The following is a 21015-nucleotide window of genomic DNA, read 5'->3' as shown; positions in this document are numbered from 1 at the left end:
TCCCCTCCTTCCTGAACTGATGATCCCATCACTTAAAAGGCCCCTCCCAGTGGGTTGTAATGGAAGAAGTGCTGGAGTGGGAGTCCAAAAATATGAGTTGAACTCCTTCTTAGCTGTATGATCATAGGCAAGTCATTTCATTTATGTGATCTTGTTTCCTTGTCTTTAATATGGGAATAAAGATAGTTTTCTAGTACTTGCTATAATAGGTACTTTATAAATTATATTAAGTGCTAAAGGTCCCTGCAAAATAGGGATTTCTATGCTGTAACTATGTTTTCCTAGTCTGGAGACTGTTTCAAGCCCATGATATCTAAATGGAGGTTGTTAGGTGCTTTTGGAGCTCATTCTCTGGTTTTGGAGTACTCAAAAATCAAAAGATTTCAAGCATAGAGAAAGGTATCTTTAGAAATTTCTTAAACAGAAATCTTTTCCTTAATCAACTGTAATATTTAGTGACATGCATGCTGCTTAAAATGTCTTGAGAACGGCATTTGTATATTTTGTATCTCTCTACATAGTAAAATTATATGGTGTTGTACAGTGGCTTGAGAGCTAGATTTAGAACCAGGAAGTTTAGCTTCTCATATGTATTGACTGTGTGACCCTAGATTAGGTACTTTACCTCTCAATGCTGTAGGCAGCTTTTCTGAGATTTCAAATTTCACAGAATGTGCCAAACTAGGAGGGAGTTTTTTCATATGTCTATCAGTGTGGCTGAATATAATTCACACCAGTGAAATCACAAGTCCAGTCCCTCAATCTGCCCCTTTTACTGAGTATATGTTCCATTGTTGTTAGAAAATATTTTCATATTTAGTTGTACTCTCTCTCCTAGTTATGTCTACCATTTGGTCCTAGTTTTGCCAGTGGACAACACAGGATGTCTCTCCTTGTGTCTGCTTGGCAGCCCTTCACATATTTAAAGAGAGTTTTTACCATGGCTCCCATTCTTTTTTATTTTATTTATTTATTTTTGATGTAGGGAAAGGTCTTTATTTTTATTTTTCTTATTAATTTATTTGTTTTCAGTTTTCTACAGTCACTTCCATAAGTCTTAGATTTTTATCTCCCCCCACCTCCTGAGATGGCATGCAATCTTATACAGCTTCTACACATATATTCTTATTAAACACATTTTCATATTAGTCATGTTGCATAGAAGAATTAAAGTGAATCCCACTCTTTTTTATAGACTTTTTTTTCTTGAGTCATTGATCATATATCATGGTTTTCAGACTCTGTGATTACAGACATCCTTCTTTGGATGTTTTCGATCATGTCAGTGTGTTTCTTAAAATGAAAATGTAATACTGAGAGCTGAACATAGTTCTTCAATGAACACAAACTGCTGTGCATCTTTTACTTCCTGCCTATGATTTGGATTCTATGTTTATACTAATACAACCTAAGATTGATTGAGTTAGCTTTTTTTCTTTGAAGGCCTACTATTGACTCAGATTAAGATCAGGGTCAATTAAAACACCCCAGATTTATTTGTTTTTGCCAGAGCTACTACTATGCTCAGTCTTCTTTATCCACCTTTACTTGTACTTTAAAAAGTAAAAATTAGACAGTACTGAATTTTGGGACTTCATAATTATCTCTGTTGAATTTTGTTTTGTTGCTCTTGACCCAGAGTTAATTCATGTCCAGATAGTTTTGAAACTTAATTCTGTCTCTTCTAGTTTTGAGTCATCCTTCACATTTGACATGTTTCTATGTTTTTTATATTTTCATCACTGTTATTGATAGCAATTTTGAACTGGACAGAACCAATAACAATAATAACTTCATTTGTGTGTTTAATAAAGATTTGCAGAGTACCTTCCTAACAACAATCCTGAAAGTTATTGTAGATATTATCCTTACTTGATAGATGAGGAAACTAACTCAAAGAGGCTGCCTGACTTGCCTTAGTTTATACAGTGTGTGTCAGATCCAGGAATTGAACCTGCCTTTTCGGACTAGAAGCCTAGTGCTCTTTCCTTTTGAGACCCTTTGCTGTTTTGACTTTTCTGTTTCTGCCTTTTGCCTACATTCTGTACTGGACCATAGCAGCCTGAACACATTTTACATTCTTATTCCAACTTAGCATCCACAGATATGACATTATATTCAGGCACATTAATACACATTCTTCTTTCTTGCTATATGCTGGTATTCCCTTCTGTCGTCTCTCCTTTACCCCTACCCCTCCACATCCCCTCCCTCAACCCCCCGTACGTGGACATAGACACAGACATAGACACAGACATATACTTCTTCCATATGCCATCCTGTCATCAATGAGAATAAAATGCTTAGAGTTAGAAAGACCCGAGTTAACATGGGCATCTCGCTTTAATTTTCTGAGCTTCATTTTCCTCAACTGTAAAATGAGGGAAATAGTACCTACATTATTACAAGGTGGTGGTTGTGAGAACCAAATGGGATAATATATGTAAAGGACTTCAATTTTTGTTATTTTTGAGACTGGGTCTTTCTATCTCACCAGACTCTTAGGTGCAGTGGTCATGTATGGACCTAATCCCAATGCTGATAGGCAGGGAGGATTCTACCTACTGTATTTCCAACTTGGACAAATTTGCCTTTCTTTAGGCAGCCTCCTCCTTATTGCTGCTTTGCCCCCTCTCTTCTTCACTGCTGCTTTGCCCCCACCCCTCCAACTTGCTGCCAGACTTAGTATGGACACAGACACTAGTTGCAAAAATTCTTTTTCCGTTTTCTGATTCCCTCCTCATCTTGATTGCATTGGGTTTGTTTGTGCAAAAACTTTTCAGTTCAATGTAATCAAAATTATGTACTTCAAAAATTGTACTTCATAATGTTCTCTATCTCTTGTTTGATCATAAATTTCTCCATTTTCCATAAATCTGACAAATACACTATTCCTTGCTCCCCTAATTTGTTTATGGTATCAATCTTTATACCTAGTTCATGTATCCATTTGGACTTTATTCTTGTGTATGGTGTCAGGCATTGGTCTGTGCCCAGTTTCTGCCACACTGTTACCCAGTTTTCCTTGTTAAGCAGTGAGTTCTTATCCCAGAAGCTAGGGTCCTTGGGTTTATCAAACAGTAGATTGCTGTATTCTTTAACTACTGTGTCTTGAGTGCCTAACCTATTCCACTGGTCTATCCCTCTGTTTCTTAGCCAGTACCAAGTAGTTTTGATGATTGCTGCTTTATAATACAGTTTGAGATCTGATAGGGCTAGGTCACCTTCCCTAGTATTTCTTTTCATTAGTTCCCTTGATATTCTGGACCTTTTGTTCTTCCAGATGAATTTTGATGTTATTTTTTCTAGCTCTAGAAAATAATTATCTGGTAGTTTGATTGGTATGGCACTGAATAGGTAAATTAATTTAGGTAGTATTGTCATTTTTATTATATTAGCTTGACCTACTCACTAGCCACTGATGTTTTTCCATTTACTTAGATCTGACTTTATTTGTGCGAAGAATGTTATGTAATTGTGTTCATATATCCCTGGGTTTGTTTTGGCAGGTAGACTCCCAGATATTTTACAGTGTCTATCGTAGCTTTAAACAGGATTTCTCTTTCTGTGTCTTACTGTTGGACTTTGTTAGTAATATATAGAAATGCAGATGATTTATGTGGGTTTATTTTGTAGCCTGCAACTTTGCCGAAGTTGTTTATTATATCAAGTAGTTTCTTCTTTGCCTATTCTAATTCTTTAAATTTCTTTTTCTTCTCTTATTGCTACAGCTAGCATTTCTAATACCATATTGAATAACAGTGGTGATAATGGAAATCGTTGTTTCATGCCTGATCTTACTGGAAATGCATCTAACTTGTTCCCATTGCATATAATGCTTGCTGATGGTTTTAGGTGGATACTGCTTATTATTTTATGCAAAGTTCCATTTATTCCTATGCTTTTCAGTGTTTTCAGTAGGAATTGGTATTGTATTTTGTCAAAAGTTTTTTCTGCATCTATTGAGATAATCGTGATTCCTGTTAATTTTATTATTGATATGACCAGTAATGCTAATAGTTTATCTAATATTGAACCAGCCCTGCATTCTTGGTATAACTCCTACCTAATCATAATGTATTATTCTTGTGATACGTTGCTGTATTCTTTTTGCTAATATCTTATTTAAACTTTTTGCATCTATGTTCATTAGAGAAATTGGTCTATAATTTTCTTTCTCTGTTTTGGCTTTTCCTGGTTTAGGTAACAGAACCATATTTGTATCATAAAAGGAATTTGGAAGAACTCTTTCTTCTTCAGTTTTCCCAAATAATCTATATAGCAGTGGAATTAACTGTTCTTTAAATGTTTGATAGAATTCTCTTCTAAATCCATCCGGTCCTGGAGATTTTTGCCTGGGGAGTTCATTGATGGCTTGTTCAATTTCCTTTTCTGAGATGGGGTTAAACCTTCTTTAAATCCCCTGTATCAGTTAATCAGTAAGCATTTATGAAATGTTTACCATGTGATAAGTACTGGGGATACAAATAAAAACAGAAGTTGTCTCTGCCCTTAAGGAACTTCTGTTCCATTATAGGAACCTAATATATATTTACTGATTTTAATTTGCATCTGAGTACTATATTCATATTAATATGTAGTAGTCTTAATTTTTTTCCACATGATATTTATAGGTTTCAGATGTAAATACTCATTTAAAAAATTAAATCTACCTATATTTTATGATTTAGATATTATATAATTCATAGTTTATGTAATATGTTGTCTTAATTATAAAGATTGGTTAACCTAATTGGTACTACTTTTTTTTTCCAGAAGTGATTTGGTAGAACCAGCATGGATGCAACCAGATAGATTGAGCCCAAGGACCTATCCTCCCCAACAGCCATTAATTGAAGCAACTGGATGTTTACTCTCCCAGCTTTTGGACATAGAGCATGTAGGGACTTTGCAGAACGACTTTGAATCTATATTGTCAACCAGGAGAAACCAAGGTGTAGGCACTGGGCCATGGACTCTGACACCACAACTGTACGTGACCTCAACGACTACACAGCAAGATGCTTTGATAAAACCTAGTCCAAACCAGTACAAAAGTAAGTTAGATCGAATTGAAGCCCTAAAAGCAACAGCGGCTTCTTTGTCCAGCAGAATTGAAAATGAAGCCAAGAAGTTAGCTGGTGCCAACATTAACTATGGAACAACATGGAACACTGACTATAATGTACAGCAAGGTCCCCAAGAGGATGGACATTGGGTTAAGCCTGTGAGTCCACCTGTGAAAGAGGATAATGAAGATATTTTTTCTGCCAGAATTCAGAAGATGCTTGGGACCTGTGTATCACACACAGGCTTTGATGATAGTCTTCCTGGAGTGGGAAACCTTAGTGAGTTTAAAAAACTTCCTGAGATGATTAGGCCTCATAGTTCTGTATCAAGCTTTGGATTACGATCACCTCATAAACCAGAAGGACTACTAGCACAGTTAAGTAAGAGGCAAACTGATTCTCCTGACTTTGACACCCAGGTTTGTGGTCAAGACAAAGTCCAAATATCTCATGATTCAAGCACAGATTCAGTTAGTGAAGGTCCTCTTCTTAGTGAGGGGAGCCTCTCTGAGGAAGAAGAAGGCAAGGGTGGGCACTCCCCTCTGAAGACGGTGACTGAAATCTTCAAGGAGAAGGAATTCTGTGCTGGGGAAAGAAATACCTATGATCCTATCATAGAGTTTCAAAAAGATGCTGAGAAATTCTCACCACTTTTTGGACAAACAGGTGGCACACAAAGCAAAGGATCATGGGAAGAATTGACAAAAGGAAGTCCACATAGTGTCATTAACATTTTTGCAAAGTCTTATCAACTCTATGGAAAAGGTGAGAAAAGTCAATAGATCTTTTATCGGTTTCATTTACATTTACAGGGAGGGAGGAGGTGGGGAACTGGACCTAGAATTTCATTGATATTAGGAACTAATGCTGGGGAAACTCCTTCTGCAAATGGAAGTTAGCACCTGCTCTGGAATTTATAGATTTTGAGCTTCCTAGGACACTGAGAGATTAAATGACTTTTTAAAAAATTCAGCTTTATTTTCAGCTAATGATTCTCTCCTACCTCCTCTTAACAAATCCCCTTGAGAAAGCATGAAAAATAAAACCCATTATAGACATGTATAGCCAGACAAAACAAATTAACCATAATAATTATCTCCTCCCCTGCCCCCAGGCAAAATATGCTTCTGGGTGCAGTCTTGAATCCATCACTTCTCTCTCTGGAGGTGAATAACATGTCTCATCACAAAGTCCTCTGGAAATTATAGTTGGTCTTTACACTGATCATAGATCCTAAGTCTTTCTAAGGTTTGTCCTTACAATATTGCTGTTCTTATAGAAATTGTTCTACTGGTTCTGCTTCCTTCATTTTGTATCAGTTCTTACAGGTCTTCCCAGGTTTTCCTAAAATCATCCCCTTCATCTTTTTTCTTACAGCATGTGCCATAATTTATTCATTCATTCCCCAGTTGATGGGCACCCACAAAAAAAAGATATAAATATTGCTGTACATATAAGTCCATTTCCTCTTTCTTTAATCTTTTTGGCTTATAGATCTAAAAGTGTATCACATTTCAGTAGCTTTTTGGTTATAGTTCAAATTGCTTTCTAGAATGACTATACCATTTCAAAGCTTCACTAGCAGTGCATTAATGTACCTGGTTTCCCACATTCCCTCCAGCATTTGTCATATTTTTATGTTAACTTTGCCAGTCTGATGAGTGTGAGGTGGTACCTCAGAGTTGTTTTAATTTGCATTTTCCTAATTATTAGTGATTTAGAGCATTTTTACATATTACTTGATATGTTGGATTTCTTTCTCTGAAAATTGCCTGTTTGTGTTTTTTTAAATGACATTTTTTTCCCAAAAATGTAAGCTTTTTTTAATTCTTTTTTTTTTTTTAATTTTGAGTTCCAAATTCTCTATTTTTCCCTTCCCTCCTCCCTCCCTGAGATGGTAAGCAGGCTATCACATGGTGGTCAGAAGAAGCGATAACACTCTTAAGAGCTTTGGATTTGACTGTGCATCATGGGACACTGGCACAGGACTGCTCAGCATGGTGTGCCCACATCAGAAAGGGTGCTGTGCTCTGTGAGCAAAAGCAGAATTGAGAAAGCACAAAGTAAATGTAGGATGCACAAATTTGGAGTACCCACCCCAAAAATTCATATGGACTATCTGTGCCCAACCTGTGGTAGAGCCTTCCGAGCTCATAGTGGTCTGATCAGCCACAGTCGGACACCCTGAAAACTTCACTTTATCATGGCAATGTCATTTTGGTCCTCTTCGAAAATGAAGGACAACAACCAAGCAGTCTGATATAGGTTATACATGTGCAATCATGTAAAACATATTTGTATATTAGTCATGTGGAAGAAAATTCAAACCCCAGAAGAATGAAGTAAAGAAAGTAATTTGTATTCAGACTCCATCAGTTCTTTCTTTGGAGGCAGATAGTATTTTTCATCATGAATCTTTTGGGATTTCCTTGCATCATTGTATTTCTGAGAATAGCTAAGTCATTCACAGTTGTTCATCATACAGTGTTGGGGTTATTGTGTATAGTCTTCTGGTTTTACTCACTTCACTCTGCATCTGTTCTTGTCTTGCCAGATGTTTCTGAAGTCATACTACCTGTCATTTCTTATAGTGTAATAATATTCCATTACCATATATTGCAGCTTATTCAGCCATTCCCCAATTGATGGGCATCTGTTCATGTCTTTTGACTATTTGACAGTTGAGGAAAGTTAAGTGATTTTCTTATGGTCTCACAGTTAGTATATTTAAGAATCAGGAGTAGAATTTAGGTTTGTTTAGCTCTGAAGCTAGTTCTGTCCCCATTCTGTCATTGTGCTGACATATAACACACTTAAATGTATTTTCAAATAGTGATCTCCTACAGTACTGACCATACTGGTCATCATCTGATTTATTAGTGAATCTCCATTAAAATATGAGTAATATGATATTTAGCATGTAGTTTTCTGGTGAAGGAAAGTGTGTTATTTATGTTTTCATTTCTTCTCATAGCATAAGATAGCGGAAGAGATGTAGAGGAATTAACTTCTGAAGTAGATGTAGAGGAATTAACTTCTGAAGTAGATGGTCTAGTTCAGATGAAATTTAAAGTGACTCAGGTAGGTAGTATGGGTTGTTAGGTTTTCTGTTCAGAGCTATGAACCTAAATAGAATCAATTTATACATTTGAATTGTGGTAGATGATGTTGGGAGTAGGATAGTGTTAGTGGATTGTGAGAGAAAAATAAATTTAGAACTTAGTCTGAAAATTGTCAGATTGGTTTTTATTATTTAAAAATGTAGTAGTTGGACCTTATAAACTAATTCATGATGTACCCAGAAATTTTGAGGCTACAAAACAAAAAGTTTTAACAGTACTTAACCCTATCCATTTTTCTTCTTTTCTTCTCCTATGTGTTAAGGAGACCCTTCAGCTTGTGTTTTTGAGTTGCCATATTTTCCAGAAACACTGGTTCCAAAGTATTCAGGAGGCCCTGAATGTGTCAAAGACAAAGCACCCACCTCCCCACACCCCCTTCCTGCCCTTGGTGATATAATATGTTGTTTGCATCTCAACCTGGACTCCCTTTGTGTCCTTGAGAGTCAAGATAGAAGCCAGTCAGTCTGCACTAGGCTGAGAAATAACTTGTGCATCTGGGACCCTTGTAGATATGCAGGTCATCCTATTTTCATAGTCTAGCAGTTCCCAAGGTAAAAGAATGTGGCTTTTGCCATTACCTTATTCCTCCCTTTTGGGAGGGGTTTTGTCCTTTTCCCACCTTTACTGCATGTTTCCTCTTCCCATGTCATGCCCCTTTAGGTAAAGATTTCTGGTACCTCCTCCTTTCTTTGTCTTGTTACAAAAATGCAAACTTCTGTATGGATTACAAATTCTTTGGGTTCCACATGAATGTTCATTTATCTTGTAATAAACCTAATTTTCATGTAAGTTTTGTAAAGTTGTGTTTGCCTACTGGCTCTGGGTCCTTTTAAAGGATCTACTCTAGGTGCTGTCTTTTCTACCTGGATTCCACTTTACCCTTGCTGACATGCCTACAGAATTTCCCACCTTGAGTTTAATGTGTGCTTTGCGGGAACTATCACCGCATCCTGGGTAGTTTTTGCTGCTTGCATTTATTTTAGCATTCAGTAATGGCAAGAATACTGAACTAGGATTCAGAAGATCTCAGTTGTTTAGTCCTACCTTTATTCCTTATGCACTTTATGACCTATGGCTGCAGTTTTCTTAGTACTAGATTCCCTCTGAGCTTCTCTCTAGGTCTAACTAACATTGTTTGAATTTCTGTGCTTGGGTGAGTTTGTGTCCTCTGTTGCTTTGCTTTGTTAAGTATTCTTCCAGGAAGGTAACTGATGTTAATGGTTTAAAGTGGTTCCTGTGTTGTTGTTTTTTAAAATTTTTCTTAAATTTAAAAGTAAAATAATGCTAGATATAGTTTGTGATTTTTATGTATTCTAAGAATATTTTTTAATAACAGCTACAACAACAATAAATTTTATTTAGTGTTTATGTAGTGTCTGTTGTATATACCAGACACTATGTTAAATGCTTTATAAATATTTCATTTGATTTTTACAACAACCTGGAGAGGTAGGTGTTGTTCTTATCCTCACTTTGGGGTTATTACCCCCATTTTACAGTTGAGGAAGCTGAGGCAAACAGATTAAATGACTTGTCCAAGGTTACACAACTCAGTAAGTGTCTGAAGCTAGGTATGAATTTAGATCTTCCTTACTCTGTGTCTAAAACTCTAGTTACTTCCTAGCTTCATTTCCTTACAGCCCTCCTGTTGCAATAGATCTGTTTTGAAAACCATCCTTGTTAGTTTGAAAGTTTGAATTATTTGGGGAGAATCTTCATGTTGAGGAATGCCCATTATTCATATTTACTCCATCTTGATAATATCTTTTTGACAGATTTTGAAGACATGTTGGATAAAGGATCACCAGTGTTGCGGCCTTTGCTTCCCATCACAACACCTACAGGCAGTGTTTCCTATGAAGATGATTTTGTATCCTCTCCAGCAAATGGAACATTGACAGAAAAAAAGTCTGCTTATGAACCTGTGTAAGACTATTTTGACAGTATGAATTGAAATATGAAAAAGAAATTTATGTAATAGTAATGGTTTGAAAATTAGATTTACTTTTCAAAATTATTCATATTAGTATGTCTGCTAAAGGGTTCCACAAAGAAACTTTATTCATGGACAAAAAGTAAAATTGAATTTCCATGCTGAACGTGGTGGCTCTCTACTGTAATCCTTAATACTAATACTTCAGCAGCCTGAGACTGGAATGTCTCTTGAGTTGAAAGTTCTGAGCTACAGTAAGCTAATGGTGATTAGGTGTTCTTATAGTAAGTTTCCCATAGGTGTGAACTGGCCTAGGTCAGAAAAACAGAGTAGTAGGCCAAAACTTCTACATTGATTGGTACTGAGATTCAGCCCATGAGTAGCCACTGCACTTGCAGCCTAAGGGAAATAGGAAGACACAATGTCCAAAAACAAATAAACTAAAAAGTTAAATTTCTGCAGTAGAGTTTGGGTAGAACAGTTTCTTGTTTCACTTTCTTTAGATTTGCTACAAAGATATGCTGCCCATTAATTTGTCATTATGTGATTTACTTGTCATATTCAGCAGCAGTCTTTTTTGCATGCTGTTGTTCAGAATACAGAATTAAAGAAATTATCAATCAAAATTGTTAAATAATGATTATTAAGATTATTATAGCGAGAACTGCAAAGAAAATATGTAAAACTGAACTTTTTAACAAGATCATATTTCTAAAAAGGCTGTTTTGCATAGCAGTGATATACTATTGTTTGATAAATACATGGTTAAATGTATTATGCCCCTAGATTAAAATAGATTATCTTATCATAGTACTGAAAGAGCTTATTAGCAGGGGAAAAGAGGTTAACTCCTACAATCTGAATTTTGATTTCTGTTATGTTGTAATGGCCTAAATATAGATGGCTTCCTTTACTTAGGAAAGATGAAGGCATAGTGATTATAAGACAATAAAAAAAAAAGAAGTGAAATGCATGTCTTCCTTGATTTCAGCCCTTTCTAAATGCAATGTGTGTATGGTATGTGCTTAGTTTTTATTATGTGGATATGTAATGGCATTTTTTTTCTTATTTTTAAGATAATATTATCTATTTTATTATAGTATTAGTAGTAGTAGTTCAAGCATTCAGGAAGAACCTTCTAGCAGGAAATCTCAACATTCAGCAGGGACCCAGTCTGTCACATCGTCTCGTTCCTCTGCTTCTTCCAAAGGAAAGAAAGGAAGAAAGGAAAAAAAAGAATGTAAGTGTTCCACATTTGTAGAGAGCACCTTATATTTTTTGATATTTCTTAGACATCCTTTATTTCTGTATAAGGAAATGAGGAAAAGTCAGAAATGTAAAAGTTCAATTTCTTACTATTTAAAAAAAATACATTTTCAAATATTTGATCACTTTCTTAAGCATGTATTAATTTTTTTAATAAGGCATTGGTATAATTATCTCAGTAGTGAATCTTTTTAACAGAATGTCCTTTGTTACAGCTAAAACTTTAAGAAATGTCTTTTATAATGTTAATACAATAACTAATGGTTTATTTATGGTTCACTCTGAGAAGTGAATATTGTTGTTTACTTGCATTAATAAGAAAGTATGCTTCATGTTTTAATGGTTCTAAAATAATGATAATAGCAGATATTTCTATAGCATTTAAGCATTGAAGAATGCTTTTCATGTATTATCTTTAATTTGATTAAATCACAGAATTGGGTAAACTTCAAAAGCTAACAACAGTTATTATACCCAAACATGTGTCACCTCTATAATCTGCTAGACCAAGTGTCCATCTAGTACCCTTAGGCGATTAATGAATCCACTACTCTTTGACGTAGTCAATTTCACTTTTAAGACGTTGTGATTGTTGTATTTTTTCTTATGCTAAGCCTAATTCCATCTCTAGCTTCCATTTTTCTGAGGTTCTGTTTTCTGGTGAGAAGCAAAGCAAGTCTACATCCCTTCTTTATTCATTCAAATATTTGACATCTGTCACGTCTCTACTAAGTCTTTTCTTTTACATTCTAGAATCTTTATGTGGCATGATCTGTTTCTTGATGTCCTAGTTTTTATTTCTTGGACATCATCTAATTTATTAATGTCCTTTCTGAGATGTGGTGTTCAGAACTCATTCTGACCAACTAAAGTATATAGAGTACAATGGAACTGTTGTTTTCTTTACTTTGAATGTTGAAATTCTCTTAATTTAGTTTAAGATCACTTTAGCTTTTTTGGTTAGCGTGTTACACTGTTGATTCGTGTTGATCTTGTCTGAACTTTGAGGTTAATTTTTTTTTAACCTGTATGTAGGGCTTTATATTTACTCCATGTCTGCCTAGCCTGTGCAACTCCTATAAAGATTCTATTGCACATTTACTACAGAGGATCTACCCATCATTCTGGAAGCCATCTTTGTATTCTTTTGACGTCACATGTATATGAGTAGAACATTTCATTATCCTTTGCCAGTTCGTGCTTCTTTCTGGTCATACCTTTCTTTGACTTTTTTTTACATCACTTTTCCAAGTTTACAATGTGTTGCAGCCTGCTTATGCCTTTACTCTGTTTTTCTCCATTGTCCTTCAGGGGATCCTCAACTTTAATTCTTGAGGGGACTTTGCTATGTTAATTTCCATCTTAATTGATTTGGCCTATTGTAATGCATAAAGATATTTTTGGTTTTTTACCATTAGTGATATAATCATCTGTTATAATAATTCTCAGCTTAGTAACCCCGAAACATTCAGTAAAGATAGCACTTAATTTTATTTTCAAGTCATTGAAAACATTAAATAGCACAGGACCAGTAACATCCCTAAGGCATCTGAAAACCGTCCATCTAGGTTGACAGTGATCCATTGATCATAGTCTTTAGGATGTCATTCAACAATTTACAAATCTGCTTAACTGTACTATTTAGCTTATACCTTTCCATTTTATCCCCAGAGTATATAATGAGAGATTTTGCAAAATACCAGCCTGAAATCCAGATACATTATCTCTACAACATTCTCTTGATTTATCAGTCTTTTAACTTCGTCAGAAAAAGAAATGAGAATATTTCAGGCATAATTTGTTCTTGAAGAGCCTATTTGAACTTAGTCATCATAAAAAATTCTTTTAATAATATGTTCAACAATTTTGCCTGAAATTAATGTAAAGTTTATTACAGCTTGTAGAATCAATCTCCTTTCCTTTTTTAAACATTGGAACAACATTTGCCTATTTTTAGACCTGTGACCCTTCCATTTTATGCATTTTTTTCATAGACCATTAGTTTAGCAATGACATCTGCCAGTTCTTTTAATTCCCTTGGATGTTGTTCATCTGGAATTGGTTCTTTGAAGTCATTGAAGACGCTCTGGTGCTCTTCTTCCATTTTCTTATTTTATGTTTCAACATCCTACTAGCCATTTTTGTTCTGTCCTTGTCAGACCTGAGATCATTTTCTTTAGAAGAGAAAACAAGGCTTCTATTTCCTCATCTGTTAAATGAGCTGAAGAAGGAAATGGCCAAGGAAACCACAAGTGGGTTATAAAGAGTTGGACACAACTGAAATGACTGAAAATCAACGTTTTGCATTGGGTGGCTAGCTTTCACAGAGTATGGAATGCCAGTCCTGAAAGCAGGAAGACTTACCTTCCTGAGTTCAAATCTAGCCTCACACACTTATTAACTTTGCGACCCTGTTTGCGTGTTTCCTCACCTATAAAATGGGCTGGAGAAGAAAATGACAAACCACTCCAGTATCATCGCCAAGAAAACCCCAAATGAGGTCACAAAGAGTTGGACACTACTGAAACAACTGAACATTATTTCTGCCATCAGTTATGATCCCATCCACCTCACGCATTGATTCTTTCCCGTCTTCAATCTTTCTCTTGCTTCCAACATAGTTAAAAAGCCTCCTTTTTGTTGCTTTTAAAATTCTCTGCCAGTGTGTCAGTTTTACTAAAGTTTAAAAACTTCTTATAGTGTTCTTGTAGATGTGTATCCCATTTATATTCATCAGTTACTTGCCTTTGTTTCCATCTTCTGTTAATATCTTTTAAAAACTTAAGTTGATAATTTCCTTTTGCATTCACCTTAGTGGGCTTAGTTTCTTTAAAAAGTTCCTACTTTTCTTCCTCACTATATGTAATTGTTTACATCTTGTCTCACCCTCTAGATTGTAAGTTTTTTGAAGGCAAGGCCTGTCTTTTTTTTTAACATTTAATTTTTTTAACTTTTTAAATTTTGAGTTCCAAATTTTCTCTCTCTCCCTTCCATCCTTGCCCACACCTACTGAAAAGGCACATAATAAGATATCAGTTGTACTTGGGAAATCATGCAAAAGATATTTGCATATTAGCCATGTTTCCAAAAAAACCCAAGAAACTTAAAGAAAGTGACAAAAATGTACTGAGTTTGCACTAAGAGTTCATCAGTTCTCTCTCTGGAGGTGAATAGCATTTTTTCATCATGAGTCTTTTGAAATTTTCTTGGATCATTGTATTATTCAGTGTAACCAAGTCTTTCACAATTTCATCATTACAACATTGTTTTTACTGTTTAAGGTGATCTCCCATTTCTTTTCATTTCACTTTGAGTCAGTTCATATAGTTCTTGCTATGTTTTTCTGAAATCACCTTCCTCATCATTTCTTATAGCACAGTAGTACTCCATTACAATCAAATGCCACGACTTGTTCATCCATTCCCCAATTGATGAGCATCCCTTTAGTTTCTGATTCTTTCCTACCACAAAAAGAGCTGCTAAAAATAGGTTTTGTAGCCCTTTTTCTTTGATCTCTTTAGGATACAGACCTAGTAGTGGTATTACACAATTTTATAGCCTTTTGGACATAGTTCCACATTGTTTCCATAATGGTTGAACTAGTTCACCATGCCACTAGCAGTTCATTAGTGTACCTGATTTTGCAAGGACTGTCTTTTACCTCTTTTTCTATCCCTAGAGCGTAGCACAATGACTGCCACATAATAGGTTCTTAGTAAATATTTATTAAGTTGATTTTTATGGTTGATTTTTATGGTTATTACTGTTGTTATGTTATTAATAACATTTGCTATTAACAATAACTGATGTTTAAATAATTGTTTATATTTTGTAGCTATATAAATATATATATAATCTGAGCCTCATAACAGCCATACGAGAGATTATTATCACAGGTATTATTATCCCAGTTTTCCATAAAAGGAAACCGAGACTCAGGTTAAATGAATTTCTCAGGGTCACACAAGTGCTAAATGTCAGAGGAAGGTTGAATCTAGGGGTTGTCCTCTTTATATTGACTTCAAATTTAATTCCCTATCCATTGTGACTTGCTGGCTCTTTTATCTTTACAGTTGGAACCTTGCTTACAAGTATTTTGTGTTTCAGGGTTAGCGTCATTTACTGGTGGTGCTCAAAACATTCTGCGTGAAGAAGAAAGAACACAGTCTAGTTCAGATCGTGGGTCTCACAAGGGAAAGAAGCCTGTAACTAGTAGCAAAATTCCTATTAATGATTATGAGCTGTATTCTGATACTGATAGCACTTTGGAGAATCTTTCTGGACAGTCTATGAGGTAAAGATTATTTTTATATATTTAATTTATATATCATTAAAGCTTAATGCTGTCCTATCATTTACGTTACAAATAAGAAACCTTGAGATAATTTTCAACTTGTCACAATCTTTCCTATTAGGCATGTTGTGAAATCATGTGCTTTTTCCACTTTTGTCATCTTTTGAATTTACTCTCTCTGCTTATCATTACAGTCATAACCTTATTCTCATCATCTTTTACCTAGCGTGTTCTTATTATAATGTAGAATCTTCCACTTTGAGGTTAACTTTCATCTGCTCTGTATATATCTTACATTAATGCCTTTCTAGAAAACACAAAGCTGGCATTGAATAGAACATGTTGAATGACATATTCTGTCCTTTTTTAGGATTTGGACATATCGAGATCTCCAAAATATTCTGAATATCCAAAACATTTGGATATCTCCAGATCTCCAGAAAGATTTCGAGAAAGAAAGCATTGTGTTGAATTCACTAAGATGAAATTTAATGAAGATAAATATAAAATCTTACTTGAATTCAGCACATTAACTTTGAAAGTATAAAGAGCGTGATGTGCAGGTTATCTGAAAAGGTTCTGAGGGTTTTTACTGGAAGCTGGACGTGAGTTAACAGTGTGCTATGGCAGCCAAGAATTAGAGTGTGATATTGAACTGAAAAAGGTATAATTTCTAGGAATAAGGAGGTAGTAGTCCCTCTTCCTCTGCCCAGAGTGAACCACATGTATAGTGTTGTCATTTTGTAACTGTAAAGATTTTCATGTGGGAAAAGGAAGGCAGAACACAGTGTGTTAAATGGGAATTACAAGAGACAAATTAATGCTTCACACAAAGAATCATTTCTAGCAGTTCCAGCTATCCAGAAATTTAATTGGATGCTTCAGGAGCTAGTGGTTGCTTCCTTACTGCTGTGCTAGTCTCCGCGTAATGACTCTGCCCTTTAGCAAATCTCCATATGCTTTAGGTCTGATTGTTATATTCTTTTAGCCTCTTTACAGAGTACTGCTTATGCCAGACATGATTTCCCCCTTCCAGGTCATTAAGCACTTCACATATTTTCTGCAACATCACCTCTTTAAATTTCCTAAGGTGATTGGAAGAAAATGACTGGTTTCTTTTTGTTCCTGTTACATGAGTTGTGTCTTCCCTGTTCACATCCATTTGGAACTCTGTGAAGTCTAATCAAATGTTATTTGAAAAACTGCTGTAAAACTCTTCTAGTAGAAGCCACAAGAATGTCATTTTAGTGGGGAAAAATACGGTTCCTGTCTGGGGAAGAGATAGAGGAGTTCTAGAGTGCTGTTAACTGAGTATGGAGAAGGACTTTTATGTGGTGGAAATCTAAAGGGAGAGTAGAAGTTCAGTAGAAGTCAATTAAAGATAAAACTTTGTCTACTGGATGAAATTGTTTGACTGTTATAACTAGTTAATATTGTTCCTTCACTAAGAGAAGATTACCTCTCATGACATTAATTCTATTCAGAAACTAGATGTACGTTTTCATGTATATATTCATGATTGTTTTATAGTATAATACATAATTTTATTTATGCCTTGTGATTTATTATTAGCTCCTTTGTGAGTCAGATGAGATTTATTTTAGTGCATTTGAAAAAGTTTGATTGCTGTTGTTCTTTAGTTAAGTCTTTTTTGTTGTTCAGTTGTTTTTCAGTCATGTCCAGCTCTTTGTGACTCCACTCTGATGTTTTCTTGGCAAAGATACTGGAGTGGTTTGTCATTTCCTTCTCAGCTCATTTTATAGATGGGAAAGTGAGGCAGAAAGGGTTAAGTGACTTGCCTGGTCTCAGGATCACACAGCTAATAAATGTCTGAGGCCAGATTTGAACTCACAAAGATGAGTCTTCCTGATTCCAAGCCCAGTGCTCTATTTACTGTGCCTTCCAATTGCCTCAGTTAAGTCTTTAAATGATTTATAAGAAGTTGTTAAAGTAATTTTAAAAATGCTTTCTAGTTTTGCAAAAATTGAATGGAATAGTGTTTGCATCATTAGGAAAACAAATTCTGTAAGAAACTAATGCATATTAAAGGAGAGAATATTTAGAGATAGAATTAAAATACTGCTTAAGAATATGGGTAATAAAAGAACAGAGGAATTTTCTTAGCTTGCTATCTTTGAGAAAAATAATTAATTTTTATTTCTTATAAGATTTTGAATTCTGACTTTCCTCCCCTCCGCAAGACAGCATGCAATCTAATGTAAACTATACCTGTATGATCATATTAAACACATTTCCACATTAATCATGTTGTGAAAGAAGAATCAGAACAAAAGGGAAAAACCATTAGGAAGAACAAATAAAAAAAAAACAAAACAAGAGGAAAATATGCTTCAACCTGCATTCAGACTCCATACTTCTCTCTCTGGATGTGGATAGCATTTTCTATCATGAGTCTTTTGGAATTGTCTTAGATCATTGCATTGCTGAGAAGTCGGTCACCACACAGTGTTGCTCTTACCATATACAGTGTTCTCCTGGTACTGCTCATTTCACTCAGCATCAGTTCATGTAAATCCTTACAGGTTTTTCTGAAATATGCTTGCTCATCATTTCTTATGGAATAATGGTCTTGTATTACATTTATATACCACAGCTTTTTCAGTCATTCCCCAATTGATGGGCATCTGCTCAATTTCCAGTTCTTTGTCGCCACAAAAAGAGCTTACTATTGTTTATTGGAGAAATCTTGATTTTTTGTTTTATTACTGTTTTAAAATTTATCCTTTTGTGGGTTATTCATCTCATTTTATGTGTCAATCTTTTAATTGGTATTTAAGAAGAAAATATATTGAAGCCTTTGATTTAACACTTAGATACTGAAAATGAGCTGCTCTATAAAGAAGGATAAAACCTATATGTTGTAGAAAAAAAATAGAGTTTCATCATGAAACACTAGATTCCCCTTTACTTTTGGTCAGTGTCTTCTAAAGTATATGTTAAACAGAAATGAATTATTATACTGTTATGAATCGCCTGAGGTATAGGCTGCCAAGTCAAGATGAGCAGGTTTCAAGTCCCACCTATTATCCATACTGGATCTGTGATTCTGGGCAAGTTAACTCAATCTCTAGAAGCTCCCTGGTAAGAGTTTCTGATCTGTATTGACAGAGATAGCTTCCTTATTTGGAGTCCCCTATACCAATGAAATGACTATTTTGGTAAAAAAAAAAAGAAAAAAGTTATTGCAGGCACAATTTTTTTTTTTTAAAGAACTATATAAAGTCTGATCTCGAAGTACCACTTTGTTTTAGCTTAAAAAATTCTTTAGTCTCTCATCAGATAAGGGAAGATCACAGAGAACTCCAACTTCTCCCTTGTCTCCAAGCTCCCAGAAACTTCCACAATTTGATGTTCCAGCAAACTCAGGGGAGAGGACTAGATCCCCAGCAGTCTTGCCTCCAGTACCATCAGCATTCAAACCTAATGCTACCTTCTCTGACATGAATCTAGCAGGTAGTAAGACAACAGCAGGAACACCTTCAACCCCAGGTAAGTGTATTTCATGCAATTGTAACTTTTTACATAAGACATGAGTTTGAATTTTCCTTTACTTTCCTGTCAGAGAAAACTACTTTTCCTGTTGAATGATGGAAAAATATATTTTTTTAAGTAAACATTAATTCTGTTTGGGTATATTGTCTGAAAATCATCTAAGAGAGGTAATAGTTTAGTTTTACTTCGTGCCCCAGAAGACAAAACCAAGACCAGTGGGCAGATGTTACAAGAATATAGATTTAAACCCATTGTAAGTGAATACTCCCTAACATTTCAAGTTGTCCAGTCCTGAAATTGTCTGGTTCAGAAAGGAGTGAGGTCTCTGGGTGACCACTTGGGGTTATGAGAGAGGGACTTTATAATTTAGCATTGGCTTGAATTGGTGACATCTGAGTTTTCTACTATCTCTAAGATTCTGTTATTTTATAAGTATTTTTGAAAGACTAAACATAAATTGTTTAATATTAACCTAAGCATTGAAGAGAAAAGGGATTCAAGAGGGCCCAGTAGCTTTTCCAGTAAAACTTGCCAAGAACTTGAAATTCTAATTTTTTTTCCATGTCCCTAGCATTGATATATTAAAATCCATGGCAGTGTTTATAATTGCCAAATTCAGAGAAGCAGAAAATTGATTTTTGGCTCTTACAATGAGAATTGGGAGAAGCACCCTGCTGTCATGGAGACATAGCCGTAGAGTCAGAAAATCCTGTCCTTTGGCTCACCTCCTGACTCTGTAACTCTGGACAGCCCCCTTGATCTCTCTGTGTCCTAGATAATCCTTTTAAGACCATCAGTTGCAGAAGAGGTGCTGATCTGCATTGGTAAAGGGATTCCCAACCTGGGGAGTTCTTTATGCCAGTGAAATCACAGGTCTGATCTATAAGTAGTTATAAATAGAAATAGTCGCTTGTGAGCATTCTACATTTGTCTCTTGTGTCTTGTGATCTTTCAGGTGCCATGCGCTTTTCTCCTGCTGGTCTTCAGCATCGTATGACAGCAGAGCTTGGCTACTTAAGTGCCATTGAGGAGTCTGTGCGCCAACTGACAGATGTAGAAAGAGTTCGAGGCATATCACTGGCCCAGCAGGAGACTGTCTCCTTGGCTCAGATCCTAAAGGTATCCGTAGTGGGTTCCCTTATTCTACTTTCTTTCACTCTGTTTTCATCTCTCTCAAGCAGTATTATAGATGAGTTAAATCATTTTTTATTGTACTGCACTTTTCTAGTGTGTGTCCAGCCTGGTATATACATCATAATCAGTCCTGCAAACATTAGCATATAGGCTTTTTTTAAAATGAAGATCAAAGGGAGAGTATTTTTAAGCAAGTCTCTGATGAAAAAGCAAATCCTTGATATATTCACATATTTGGAGTAAGTCTGTTACAGTTATTATTTATATTATAGAACAGATTTGACTCAGTATTACATGCAGGCACAGCAGCAGCGTCATGAACGAGACCTGGCACTTTTGAAGTTGAAGGCCGAACATGAGGCCCTGGAAAGTCAGAGACAGCTGGAGGAGGCCCGACACAAAGCAGCTCAGGTAATGTTAGTTATAATGGGTATGTCCATCCCTCTTTCTCCCTTGCCTTGTTAGTATTGTAGGAAGTGGGGAAACAAGTCCTTGTTAAGACATCAAGCTTCACCAAGTCCACAAAGCTAGGACTCTTAGGGAATCTTGGGATTCCTTACAGTCCAGCTTGCTTTGTTCTCTTCCTCATAAAATTGCTTTGTGTTATTTTGTATAACCTTTGTGTTTACAAAATAGAGAGGCAACATGATGTAGTGTATAGAGAGCTGTCCTCCTAAGCTAGGA

The 21015-nt window shown here is 35.5% G+C and overlaps 1 protein-coding gene across 5 annotated transcripts in view; it reads left to right on the top strand.

Annotated features, from left to right (window-relative positions):
- The window catches only part of CEP350 (centrosomal protein 350), a 142700-nt gene that overhangs the window by 49798 nt on the left and 71887 nt on the right, over window positions 1-21015 (top strand). For all 5 annotated transcript variants that reach the window (XM_072648498.1, XM_072648495.1, XM_072648496.1 and 2 more), the window contains exons 12-18: window positions 4777-5834; window positions 9967-10117; window positions 11225-11364; window positions 15498-15684; window positions 18974-19194; window positions 20153-20316; window positions 20632-20742. In XM_072648498.1, coding sequence (XP_072504599.1) covers window positions 4777-5834; window positions 9967-10117; window positions 11225-11364; window positions 15498-15684; window positions 18974-19194; window positions 20153-20316; window positions 20632-20742 — 2032 coding nt within the window. The remainder of the gene's footprint in view (window positions 1-4776; window positions 5835-9966; window positions 10118-11224; window positions 11365-15497; window positions 15685-18973; window positions 19195-20152; window positions 20317-20631; window positions 20743-21015) is intronic.

This window comes from Notamacropus eugenii, chromosome 2 (genome assembly GCF_028372415.1).
Source record: "Notamacropus eugenii isolate mMacEug1 chromosome 2, mMacEug1.pri_v2, whole genome shotgun sequence".
Lineage (NCBI taxonomy): Eukaryota > Metazoa > Chordata > Mammalia > Diprotodontia > Macropodidae > Notamacropus > Notamacropus eugenii.
Note: the sequence above shows the minus strand (reverse complement) of the source record. Positions and strands in the feature narration are given on the sequence as shown.